General features: G+C 49.7%; 1 protein-coding gene across 1 annotated transcript in view; it reads right to left on the reverse strand.

Moving 5' to 3' along the window:
* The window catches only part of dusp8a (dual specificity phosphatase 8a), a 56,013-nt gene that overhangs the window by 27,412 nt on the left and 14,614 nt on the right, over nucleotides 1–13,987 (reverse strand). Inside the window, exon 3 of the mRNA XM_061222347.1 lies at nucleotides 6,510–6,648. Coding sequence (XP_061078331.1) covers nucleotides 6,510–6,648 — 139 coding nt within the window. The remainder of the gene's footprint in view (nucleotides 1–6,509; nucleotides 6,649–13,987) is intronic.

The following is a 13,987-nucleotide window of genomic DNA, read 5'->3' on the forward strand; positions in this document are numbered from 1 at the left end:
CCCTCTCTGGGACACTTAAGGATGGAGGGAGCAAAATAGAATTATAATAATAATAATAATAGAGAGAGAGAAAGAGAGAGAGAGGGAGGGAGGGAAGGAGGGAGAGACTCTGGGGAGGTTACATCACAGTCCTGTGGCTCCAGCAGATCTGTCTGAATGGAGTCATTGATCTCTGGGTGGTAATGGATCTGGGTTTGAGGAAAAGTGGGAGCGATTCAGCATCCCCCCCCACCTTACGACCTTGAGGGCTGGCTCCTGGTTCCAGAAACTTCTGCACACAGATCCGATCACATCTCTCTCAGTCACCACCTGCTCTCTCCAAAACACCTCCTGCTTTCACAAACACCTCTCTCTCTCTCTCTCTCTCTCTCTCTCTCTCTCTCCCTCTCTCCCTCTCTCTCTCCCTCTCTCTCTCTAACACCTGACTGCCGCAATGGAAGTCAAATTAGGTTCTCAAATACGGGTCAAATACGTAATCGTTTCTTTGGATTCAAATACTTTTCTGTGCTCGATTGATCTTGCCTGGTGCAACTAAGCCAACAAGGAGGACCAGAAGGTGGGGTTTGCACTTTTTGAGAGTATTTCATAGGTTCCAATACACCAGACAAGCTCAGTAAAAGCGTAGAAAGTATTTGAATCCAATACAATTACGTATTTGGCCCAGGACTGCCGCCAACCTCAGTAGCTCAGCTGAAGAGCAGAGGAACTTACACAAGCTGCAGCCTCTTATTATTATACGACCGGGTGTTTACTGGAATCCTGCAGGTTCACTCAGGGGCGAACAGCAGGGTCCCCTGATTTTAAAACACAAGTCCAGTCCCCTATCCACTGCGCAACACTGCATTACAGGAGTAGACCTGGATCAAATGCGTAATTGTTTCAGATTCAAATACTTTTCTACGCTTTACTGAGCTTGAGCTGAGCTTTACTGGAGAACCTATGAAATACAGGACTTTGGTCATCGTGGTTGGCTCAATTGCACCAACCAATTGCATCAATCGAGCACAGACAAGTATTTGAATCCAATGACCTAGTTGACACAGGTCTGAGGCCGAGATTCAGAGGCAGGCTGGTTCCTGGCGCGCGTTGGTGGGTCTCGTGCGAGCCGATTGGCCGGGGGAGTTCTTGTTGACTAAGCGCTTCACCCAGTCAGGCTCCATGCTCGGAGCTGTATGACATCATTGTCTGGGCTGTTATGAAGCACTCTGTGTGTGTGTGTGTGTGTGTGTGTGTGCGCGCTGATAATCACGACCATGGCAGTGCTGACCACATCCCGGAACAGTGTTTACCATGCAGCGCTTCAAACGCAGTGGCCCTGAGTAAACGGGCGGAGCGCCAGCCTCGATGACTCCAGACACGGACAGCACACATCCCTCACTCGCCTGCCGCGCGGGTATTAACATATCGGGTATTAACATGACGTATCGGGTATTAACATGACGCATGGGGTATTAACATGACGTATCGGGTATTAACATGACGTATCGGGTATTAACATGACGTATCGGGTATTAACATGACGTATCGGGTATTAACATGACGTACCGGGTATTAACATGACGTATCGGGTATTAACATGACGTATCGGGTATTAACATGACGTATCGGGTATTAACATGACGCATCGGGTATTAACATGACGTATCGGGTATTAACATGACGTACCGGGTATTAACATGACGTATCGGGTATTAACATGACGTATCGGGTATTAACATGACGTATCGGGTATTTACATGACGTATCGGGTATTAACATGACGTATCGGGTATTAACATGACGTATCGGGTATTTACATGACGTATCGGGTATTAACATGACGCATCGGGGGAATCGGTGAAAACTCCGTGCAGAAAAACACAGGAAAGACGGGAGCGCTGAAGGATGTCGGGGATTAAAGGCGTCGCCTCAGCGCTGGCTGAAGTTTTACAGCGGGAGCAGCGGGGAGGTATCTGCTGATCCACGAGCCTCTTCCCTTACAGGCAGGATGTGGGGGTGGGGTGGTCCCAGTAGCTACTGTTGTAAACACTGCGGGAGGTGGAGCTTTCAACGCCTCATTTCCTGTCTAATGGTTACAAACAGAGGAGACGCAGGGAGACAGCTCTCACACAAACAGAGGAGATGCAGGGAGACGACACGCACACGAACAGAGGAGATGCAGGGAGACAACACTCACACAAACAGAGGAGAAGCAGGGAGACAGCGCTCACACAAACAGAGGAGACGCAGGGAGACAGCACTCACACAACTAGAGGAGACGCAGGGAGACAGCACTCACACAAACAGAGGAGACGCAGGGAGACAGCACTCACACAAACAGAGGAGATGCAGGGAGACAACACTCACACAAACAGAGGAGACGCAGGGAGACAGCGCTCACACAAACAGAAGAGATGCAGGGAGACAGCACTCACACAAACAGAAGAGACACAGGGACCCGGTGTTCATTCTGAGCAGCTGTGCAGAAAGCCCCACTGTAGGGTGTGACAGGCAGTGAGGGCATTTTAATTTCTGTTATGTGCTCTCGGATAATTATGATTTAGGAAGTGAAGGCCGCTCTCTGGCTGTCTCTCCAGACAGAGACACTGTGGAGGTGCTCATTCCGCTTAAAAGGTGCTTCCCTCCACTCTGTTTCACCTGTGGTGAGTGTGAGTGTGTGCGTACGCGCAAGAGCGCTTGTGTGTGTGTGGTCCTAATTTAATTGGAAAAGCATGACAGCAGAAGCCAACATGGAGCACGGCTCAGATATGATGTCATCACCCTCGCTAATGAACTTATAAAACTCAATTCAATCGTAGACAATCAGACTGCGGGAAGGGGGGGTCAGTGCAGGGAACGTGTGCGTGTGAGTGTGACTCCCCTCCACACTCCCCTATCCCCCCCCCCCACTCACTTCTGGGTTTATTTCAGCCCTGTTCCTTCAGGCTGAGTGGGGGGGGACTGGGGGCTGTGGGGGGGGGGGATCATTACAGCGCTGTTTTTGCTGGAAGCTTCTGTGAGCCGAATGCCCAGAGCTGGCTCCCCTCTCTCTCGGCCAGCAGTCTGGCTTCTGCACCAAATTCCACAACTCCAAAGGAATACCGCCACAGAGGTGGGCAAAGGGGGGGGAATGTTTAAAAACACTGGTGGGGGGGGGGGGGTTGTTTAAAAACACTGGCACTGGGTGGGGGTGGGGGGGGTGTTCCTTTCATTCCTTGGTGACTGCTGGAGTCCACATCAACCGACTCAGTGTGACCTCATTCCAGAACATTCCCTGCACAACGCCTTCACTACCGGCGAACGCGAACGGAGAATCTTCCACTGTCGTCGTGGAAACAGAAGGAGTTTGACAGGAAAAACTAAAAATGGAGCACACACATTTCTTTTCAGTTCTGCCCCGCTTAGATGGAAGGAATCTGGTCCTGCGGAGCTGACTGAGACAAAACGCGGAGAGAGAGAGGCTTTTTTTTTTTTTCGACGTGCGCTTCTCCCCACGAAATCCTGATTGAAGCAAATCCAGGGTGGGCTTTTATCAGCCGTGACACGTTAGGAGCGAGCTGAATTTTTCCCGAAAAAGGAGAAGTTTAAGCTCCGTAAGCGCGCGGCACTGCGGGGATGAATTAAACCGCTTTAATCGCGAACGGCAGATTCTGACGACGCCGTATGGGCCGTGCCTCGCTAAGACATTCAGCCGAGGTGCCAACCAGCGAACACCGTGAGTGCACAAAAGCCTAAATCTGCTGATAAACACCCAGCTTTCGGCAGCGCTGACTCAGACTGCCACAGCAGGCCTCCCTCAGCCACACTCAACCTTTTACTTCTTAATTCAAAAATCATTCGCCAACGCTCCCCTGATCCTCGTGCGGATTGGCTGATGCAGGACGCTCACGGAACGGGATCAGCCAATCGTATCGCTCTAAGATGAGCTGTATCCGGGCAGCATCTGTTCGGCTCAGCAGTGGGCCCGTGGGTGCATCGCAGCGGTCGGCTCAATTGCGGCAGGCAAGATCAATCGAGTACAGAAACGTATTTGAATCCAAAGAAAACAATAATTGACCCAGGTCTGCAATGCACATCAGCCGATCACCGTTCCGGAATTGCTTCATATGGGAGCAGACATCGATAACTAGAACTACAACAATAAATCTGCAGCCACTTCCTGGTAAAACCCAGCTATATGAGTGTGACCAACTTGAAATTGAGCCGGTCAAGCTGGTCATGAAGCTGGTCTAGCTGGGTATGAGCTGGTCAACCAGCACGGCGAAGCTGGCCATAAAGCCAGTCTTCACTGGGTATGAGCTGGTCAACCAGCAGGGCGAAGCTGGCCATTAAGCCAGTCTCGCTGGGTATGCGCTGGTCAACCAGCCAGTGCTGGTGGCTTGTCTGAGTTGAGCAGCTAGCTGCCAGCTGTTTCAAAGCATAGTTTGAGCTGGTCAAACCTTGTGAACCGAACAGACAGAGGAAATGACACAGCTTCACGGGGTCAGAGCCAGAATCACGTCCCTTCGTGGGGGGCAGTAGTACAGTGGGCAGGGAGCTGGGCTGCAGGTTTGACTCCCAGTCTGGGGCACAGCCAATGTACCCATGAGCTAAAGGGACTGGCTGTATTCCGGCTGGTCTGATAAAGAGCGTCTAACCCTGCTCTGTTCCAGGATGACCCGTATGGGGGGGCCCTGTGCCCCCACCCCCCCGCCCCTGTCCCACTCAGCCCTGGAATGTGGTGACCTCATCACAGCGTGACCAGCGCTGCTCATTCCAGAGAGAGGGTCCAGCTCAGCGTGTCCCATGAGACACAACCCCCCCCACCAACCTCCCACCCCCAACCCCCCCCACACCAACCCCCCACCCCCAACGCCTGCCTCTCTCTCACACACACACACACACACACACACACTCTCTCTCTCTCACACACACACACACACTCTCTCTCTCTCTCACACACACACACTCACACACACACACTCTCTCTCTCTCACACACACACACACTCTCTCTCTCTCTCTCTCTCTCTCACACACACACACTCTCTCTCTCTCTCTCTCTCTCTCTCTCACACACTCTCTCTCACACACACACACACACACACACACACTCTCTCTCTCTCTCTCTCACACACACACACACTCTCTCTTTCTCTCTCTCACACACACACACACACACTCGCTCTCTCTCTCACACACACACACACACTCTCTCTCTCTCTCACACACACACACACACACACACACTCTCTCTCTCACACACACACACATATACTCTCTCTCTCTTTCTCACACACACACACACTCTCTCTCTCTCTCTCTCTCTCTCTCTCTCTCTCACACACACACACACAGATTCGGGTCACTGCCCATGGATTGCAGCAGCACTACATAAAGACATTACCTCAGTGTGTCTGTACTGCTCATTCAGCACGATGCCGCGATCACCCACCCCCGTCTCTCTTTCCCCCTCAGTCCATGTTTTTGTGATGACAAGTTTTCAAAAACATACATTCAATTACATTTCCTCATAAGTGACTCATGTGATTTCATTTGGAAGATATGAGCAGAATTTTTTAAAGACCGCAAATCATAAGCATAAGCTTCTGCACATTTACTGATCTCAATCCAAAGTAAAAAAAAAAAAAAAAAAAAAAAAACAACTACAACCCTGGAATGGTAGGCTGTTTGGATTCATGCACTGGGCATGCTCAGTCCGGGCATGCTGTCCACACATGACATCACAGGCTCTGTGGCCATGTGACCCCGGCCAGGCTGAAGCAGCCACTGTTGCACTGCAGGTCAGCTGTTGTGAGAGGGAGAAATGGTGTACCGGGAGCCCCCTGGTGGACAAAATGTAAAACTGCACACCGCTGGCAGCAGCATCCAGTCCACACTGCGGAACTATCATGTGCTGTCAATCACAGAACAGCAGGAACCAATCGCAATGAAAAGCTCTGATAGGCCAGAATCAGTAAACCAGTCAACTGACAGCGTATGGTACAGGACCGGTGCCTAATCGGAGGTTCAAGAAACTGTTTTCTCATTACATGATGGTTATTTAGCTGATGCTTTCATCCAAAGTGAATTAACAGTTGATTAGACTAAGCAGGGGACAATCCCCCCTGGAACAATGTGGGGTTAAGGGCCTTGCTCAAGGGCCCAACAGCTGTGCAGATCTCAGTGTGGCTACACCGGGGCTTGAACCACCAACCTTCCAGATCCCAGCCATACACCTTAGCCACTGGCCTACAGGCTGCCCCACTGTAAGGAAAACTGGGAGGATGATTGGGAGAGGGGGGGCACCAGGAGTTGGGAGGGGGGGTTGGGGCGGGGGTACCAGGGGTTAGGAGGGGGGGTTGGTGGGGGAGCACCAGGAGTTGGGATGGGGGTTGGGGCGGGGGTACCAGGTGTTGGGAGGGGGGGTTGGGGCGGGGGCACCAGGAGTTGGGATGGGGGTTGGGGCGGGGGTACCAGGTGTTGGGAGGGGGGGTTGGTGGGGGAGCACCAGGGGTTAGGAGGGGGGGCTGGTGGGGGAGCAGGGCCTACCAGTGAGGAGGGAGACCCTCTGGAAGCTGCTCTCCAGCTTTCCCAGGAGGATGTAGACGAAGCTGTCCTTGGACAGGGAGCTGGCGTCCTTGGTGCTCTGGTCGTACACCACCACTTCCTGTTTCCTGCCCAGGTCCACCTGCGCAAGTGCAGAGGTCAGAGGTCAGAGGTCACAGAAAGTACAGGCCTAGATGGGGGAGGGAATTGTCTGTACAATTCGAATTTACTTTGTAAACAGTTCGTTTTTCTCAGTTTTCTTCTGTTAACATAGCAGGACAAAAAAATAACAACTAGGCATGCCAGATCAGTGTGTGTGTGTGTGTGTGTGTGTGTGTGTGTGTGTGTGTGTGTGTGTATGTGTATCTGTGTTTGTGTGCGCGTGTGATATTGTGTACTGAGGAACGTTCAAAAACATTTAACTGGTCATTCTGTAATTTCCTCTGAGAACATTTTGTCATGCTGAGATGTGTTTATGATGTTATGAATACTCATCAGCCAGACAGTCAGAACAAGAACAGAGACTGTGGCCATGGGAGGGGGGGGGACCACAACATAAAAACAAACATCAATCTTGGCAGAAGGCATTGTGCAGTCAGTTCTCTTGCCATTTGCATTTTCTAATTTTTTTTATTTCTTGTCCAGAGGGATGGAAAAAGAGTACACAATTAACAGCCGGAGATTCATAAATCACCAAAATCCCAAGGAGCACGTAAGGTGTAATGGTGAGGCCAGAACACCCTGCTGATTACAGCCCACTGTCACTGTGGAAGGGAAGGGAGAGGGAGGCTGAGGAGCCTCCCCACACACACTCCTATCTTTAGATCAGCTCAGGAATATAAACACATTTTAAATAGAGCCACTGGAGCAGCCTGCCGAAACGGCAGGTTATTCAGTGTGTGTGTGTGTGTGTGTGTGTGTGTGTGTGTGTGAATGCGTGCGCATGTGTTTGTGTGTGTGTGTCTGCGTAAGTCTGTGTGCATGTGGTGTGTATATAATGTGTGCGTGTGTATGTGTGTATAATGTGTGTATGCGTGTGTGTGTATATAATGTCTCTGTGTGTGTATAATGTATGCATGTGGGTGTGTGTATGTGTGTATGCGGTGTATGTATATGGTGTGTGTATGCATGCGTCTGTGTGTATATAGTGTGTGTATAATGTGTGTATGCGTGTGTGTATATGGTGTGTGTATAATGTGTGTGTGTGTGTATATGGTGTGTGTATAATGTGTGTGTGTGTGTGTGTGATTGTGTGTGTGTGTGTGTATAACGTGTATAATGTGTGTGTGTATGTGTCTGCGTGTGTGTTCAGCACACAGAGGTCTTCTCTGCGCCGCTTTGACAAGGTGCCTCACAGGTGATGTCATCGCCCAGGCAGGCCCAAGGTCAGCGTGAGGCCGGTGTGAGCTTACACAGAGCCCTCCGCCTCCCGGCCGGGGCTTAAAGGGCCAGCGCGTCTGCACAGCTGCCCTTCCTGTTTACACAATCCTCAGATACACCCCGCTCTGAGCTGGGAGCAGGTGGAGACCGTCTGGGGGGTGGGTGGAGGAGGCCTTGTCCTGTTACAGATGTCTGGTGTGCCCCCCGCACGGCGTAATCCGCACCCTGTTATCTCTCATCTCGCCCCGGAGGTCCCAGCCCCCCCCCCCCCCCCCCTCCAGCGCTGAACAAGGTGTTCTGCCTTAATTGGATTAGAGCTGAACCTGGAGGATGTTATCACCATGCAGAGGGTGATCACAGGCCTCTGGGACAGCAACCAGACACATGCTGCGCACAGAGCACAGCTGTGCCACCGTGGATACAGAGCACAGCTGTGCCACCGTGGATACAGAGCACAGCTGTGCCACCGTGGATACAGAGCACAGCTGTGCCACCATGGATACAGAGCACAGCTGTGTCACCGTGGTTACAGAGCACAGCTGTGTCACCGTGGTTAGGGGGCACAGCCGCGTCACCATGGTTACAGAGTACAGTAGGCCTGGCAGTGAGGGAGCACAGACTATTCCAGACACAGAGCACAGGAGTTGGTCCATATTCTCACAGCACAGCTCAGAGTACACAGTTATAATACACAGTTCAGAGTGCACAGTTATAATACACAGCTCAGAGTGCACAGTTATAATACACAGCTCAGAGTACACAGTTATAATACACAGCTCAGAGTGCACAGTTATAATACACAGTTCAGAGTACACAGTTATAATACACAGTTCAGAGTGCACAGTTATAATACACAGCTCAGAGTACACAGTTATAATACACAGCTCAGAGTACACAGTTATAATACACAGCTCAGATGGCACAGTTTCAGAACACATCTGCACTACGCAGGCCTGACTCGAGATGGTTAAACTGTATCTGATATTGCAGGTTAAACGGTATCTGATATTGCAGGTTAAACTTCAGCTGATATTGCAGGTTAAACTGCAGCTGATATTGCAGGTTAAACTGTATCTGATATTGCAGGTTAAACTGCAGCTGATATTGCAGGTTAAACTGCAGCTCATATTGCAGGTTAAACTGCAGCTCATATTGCAGGTTAAACTGCAGCTGGTGACGCAGGGGGAGGTAACTGCAGCAGGGTGCAGCACTGCAGTGAAGAGAGAGAGAGAGAGAGAGAGAGAGATTGAGAGGCATGGGAAGAGAGGGAGTAAGAGAGTAAGTGAGAGATGGAGAGAGAATGAGGAAGACAGATGGAGAAAAAGAGATAGAGATAGAAATGGAAGGAGACAGCGCTGTACATTCGAACACTGCAGTCCCAAGCCAACACATTCTGGGCCACATTATCAAAGTGGTGTGACACAGGCATATTATGGTCTGTGAATTTCAGGATGGCTTGCTGCCATGGTTACAGCAGTAGGGTAGTGCACTTCTACACCCTGGGCTCATTTCAATCGTTTATTTTTCTCCTTTTTTCTACTCCGAGCTCCACCCATCGGGAGAGGAGAGGAAAAGCGGCAAGAAAGATAAATGAGGACTGGGGAATCTAGAAAAACATCATTAGGCAAATGGAATGCCTCCTTGAAACGTCAGTAGCTCGTCAGTTACAGACTTGGCAGATGTTTGGCAGATGGGGCGAGGTGGATCCACAGGTTGATCATTCATACGTCATGCATTCCGATACAATACTTCTTGCTGAAAGGAAAGCATCGAGAGACTCCATCCGCTAACTCCTAAGACTAACTTCTAACTTCTACTCTAGCATGTCCCAGAAAGAACATTTAATGGGCTGGAATGTCCTTAAAGATGGTGGACCTCGATCCAGGTCAGGAGGAGAAAGTAAAAGAAAAAAGAGGAGAAAAATAAGTGATTGGAATGAGCCCTGTCACCTGTCCTGACCACTTTTCCCATGGGGGGGGTGAGAGGCAGAGGGGAGAACGGAGATCAGAGGGGGAAAACCTGTTGACCTCTGACCTCCGAACCCCACTATTGTCACCTCAGTCCACGCCTACGCAGGTCACGAGTGGAACAGGAAGTGCAGCGTTCAGGACAGGAAGTCGCGTTTGCCAGACACCAAGGGAACTAACAGCTTCTGAGAAGACTGTAAGACACGCTGGAGCAGGGATATAAATTAATCTGATATTTAAACATTCTGTGGCTGCCAAGGTCAAATGTGCTAATACACACTCGGCTTTCATTGTTTCTTCTCTAACCTCCTGCTCTGTGCCAGACTACGTGCGTAATAACTTTCATTCACTCACCCTCAGGCAGTAAAATTAATACCTATAATAACAATGAATTATCTCATATTCTGCAGCAGTGTTCCTAGGCATACCTTCATGAATATGGACGAGAAAGCCAGTGAAAATGATTCATTATGTAATTAACATGCATGTCAGCGCCGTTAGTCAATCTGACATCTCAAGGCCAAAAGTGTGGACTCTTGATTGGCTCAGTCAATCAAGGTGGTGCTCCTGATTGGCTCAGTCAGACATGGTACTGCTATCTGATTGGGCCAGCCAGAAATGATACTGCTATCCAAGTGGCTCGACCACAAGGGGCGCAACTCCTGATTAGAACAGTCAGTGAACAGTCCGATTGGCTCAATTCGTAGAGGTACTGCCATCTGATTGGCTTGATGAGCCAAGGTCCTACTCCTGATTGGTGGATTAATACAGCAGTTGGTGTACAGGTGAGTGCATCAGAAGGCTTCAGCTAAATGCCACTGTGCTACTTACACATAGGGGGTGAAGTGATAACATTTTCCAAAAACAGAGACATACTGTAAAACAAATATATTTCACCAGTCACACATTACCTGTCATCCGACAACACACCATCCACTGCAGGTTGCTAAGTGACAGAGCACAGCAGGTTGCTAAGAGACAGAGCACAGAAGTCATACTTGGTGATGCTGCTTGTGTTTGTGCTGCATGGTCTGATTTTTCCAGCACACAAACAGCACAACACAGGCTGTTGTGTGTGTGGATATACAGTCAGCAAGGACTTTATTAAGTAGACCAGTGTGTTAATCCAAATATTTCATCAGCCAATCGTATGGCAGGGCTCCTGGGATTTTCTCCAGGGATTTTCACATACACCAGTCTCCAGAGTTTACAGAGAATGGTGTGAAAAACAAAAAAACATCCAGGTGAGCAGCTCTGCTTTCTTTATGAGAGAGGTCAGAGGAGAAGGTGACAGTAATGCAAATAACTACACATTACAACAGTGGCTTGCAGAAGAGTATCTCTGAACATACAATGCATCAAAACTCTAAGTGGATATGCTACAGCAGCAGAAGATGAAAAAGACTAAAAGATTATGATAATAAATACCTAATAAAGTGCTCACTGAGTACATAATGTCATGACTACAAAGTATGCACTCATGCTTGTACACACACACATGCGGCAAGCACACACGGCGCCCACGGTGCACACACACACACACACACACACACACACACGCACCTATAAACACACACACACACACACACACTTCGATCTACCCACACACAGACACACATAGGCACACGCAGGCACACACACGCACACACACACCTCTATCTGAAGCACAGCCAGAATCCCACACCTTATTTTTAGCGTGCGCCAGAGAAACCCAGGAGAAATGTCACATTGTGTGGCTCAGTGTCACCGGCAGTGCTGTGAACGGTGTATAAATAAGCCTTCAAATACCGGCGGATAAAATATCAGGAAACGCACTCTTTTGGGCTCACTTCCATCTCCAATCAGTCAATGAAGTCAAGCTGCAAAAGACCGGAACAGGTTTTTCAATTTACATTCAAACTGAATTGAGCCCAACTCAAATACGCAGGCCATATTCACAAGAACACTTGGCATATTGTCAGAGGCATGCACTCTGTGTCCCACCAGAGTTCTATAAGTCAACAACTAATAAAATTGGTTGAAAACCCCAAAGGAAATAACCGTATGCTCATTGGTATATTGAAAATACTTTGTTTTTGCGGCTCCTGAGAATTCCTTTACTCCAGAACAGAGCTTCACACAGCACACTGATGGTATGTGAATTGTTAACAGGGTTTTGGGTCTGTGCCATTTTGAGAGACACTCTTTGTTTGGTGTGTCAAACTCCAAGTTGCAGAAACATTAGTCCATCTCAAACGCTCGATTAGACTGCAGTTATAACTCATCTAACTCATTCTAACTCATCTTTTTTTCATGCGTTTTACCGTACGCCATTACTAGAAGATTACTAGAAGCCAGCGCAAAACATTCTCACAATGTTGCTGTAATGTTGAGACAATGTTATAATGTCAGTCATTGCTCAGACCACCAGCATTCTGTTTCTCTTTCTCATTCTGTCCAAAAACTCCCCACATCCCCTCAACTCTCACTCTCTCTTCCTCTCTGTGCTTTCCTCTTCTTCATTTTCTTTCTTCCACTTTCCTTTTTACCGTATCTCTCTTTCTCCTCCTTGGCCTCTCCCCTCATTCTGTACTTTTCTCTCAATCTCTCCACCGCTCCATTCCCCTCTAGCCCTCCTCTCCTTCCCATCTGTCTCTCCAATCCCCATCTGTGTTTCTCCCCTCCCTCCCTCTTTCTCCTCTCCCCCTCTCTCTCTCCCTATCACCCTCTCCCTCTCTCTCTCTCTCCCTCCCACCCTCTCCCTCTCCCTTTCTCTCTCTCTCTCCCTCCCTCCGTACTGCTTCATCTCTTACACAGGGGCAGGGGCAGTCAGAGCACAGGAGAGAAATTCCACAGAGAGCTCCCCTTTCTCCCCCTGATCCCAGATTCCCAGAATTCCGGGTTAGGAGGGAAGGGGAGTTGTCATCGGATGAGTCCGCCTGTATCCCGCAGTCAGTCATCGGGAGCGCGGGATGGGAAGCCCGCGGCGGGAACAACAGAGCGTTTGTCCTCCGGCACAGAGTCCAGCCAGGAAGAATTCCACAGTGAGGAATGGGCAGCGCTGAGATCCTCCGTCTCCACTCTCCCAAACCTCACTGAGGGGGTCCCAAACCTCACACTCACACCCTGAGGGGGTCCCAAACCTCACACTCACACCCAACACTGTGCTCTGAGGGGGTCCCAAACCTCACACTCACACCCAACACTGTCCCCTGAGGAGGTCCCAAACCTCACACTCACGCCCAACACTGCCCTGAGGGGGTCCCAAACCTCACACTCACACCCAACACTGTGCCCTGAGGGGGTCCCAAACCTCACACTCACACCCAACACGGTGACCTGAGGGGGTGCCAAACCTCACACTCACACCCAACACTGCTCTGAGGGGGTCCCAAACCTCACACTCACACCCAACACTGTCCCCTGAGGGGGTCCCAAACCTCACACTCACACCCAACACTGCCCTGAGGGGGTCCCAAACCTCACACTCACACCCAACACTGTGCCCTGAGGGGGTCCCAAACCTCACACTCACACACAACACTGCTCTGAGGGGGTCCCAAACCTCACACTCACACCCAACACTGCCCTGAGGGGGTCCCAAACCTCACACTCACACCTAACACTATGCCCTGAGATGAGCTGGGCCCAAACCTCACACTCACGCCTAACACTGTGCCCTGAGATGAGTTGGGCCCAAACCCTGCCAACAACAGCCGCCGGTCAATCAGCTCACTTTTACAAACCTCTCTGTGACTCCTGAGCTTAATGTTTATGAGACGTGAAGAAATAAGGCTGCGATGATCTCACCGATCTGGGCAATGGGGGGACTGCTTGCTGAATGAAAGTCACTGTACTACAGAGATTAGCACAGACTGGCCTACTTCAAGGGAGCAGGAAGGGGAAATGACACTTTATGGCATTTACTCTTAGTATTGATAAGGGCGTAATACGTATATCGGCATTCAGGATGTCTATTTTGTTCTTGGTTATCATAGTTTATAGTAATGTAATGTATGACTGCTTGGTCTACTGAATCTGGTGAGGGAATGTTGTTAACCTGGTCTAGATCTATTTTTCATATTCAAATCGTGAGGGGTTTTTTTCTTTTTACAACCATTCCAGTGTTTTTCTCCTGACTGAGGAGTCTTTATC

Source organism: Conger conger, chromosome 15, assembly GCF_963514075.1.
Source record: "Conger conger chromosome 15, fConCon1.1, whole genome shotgun sequence".
In the NCBI taxonomy this organism is placed as follows: domain Eukaryota; kingdom Metazoa; phylum Chordata; class Actinopteri; order Anguilliformes; family Congridae; genus Conger; species Conger conger.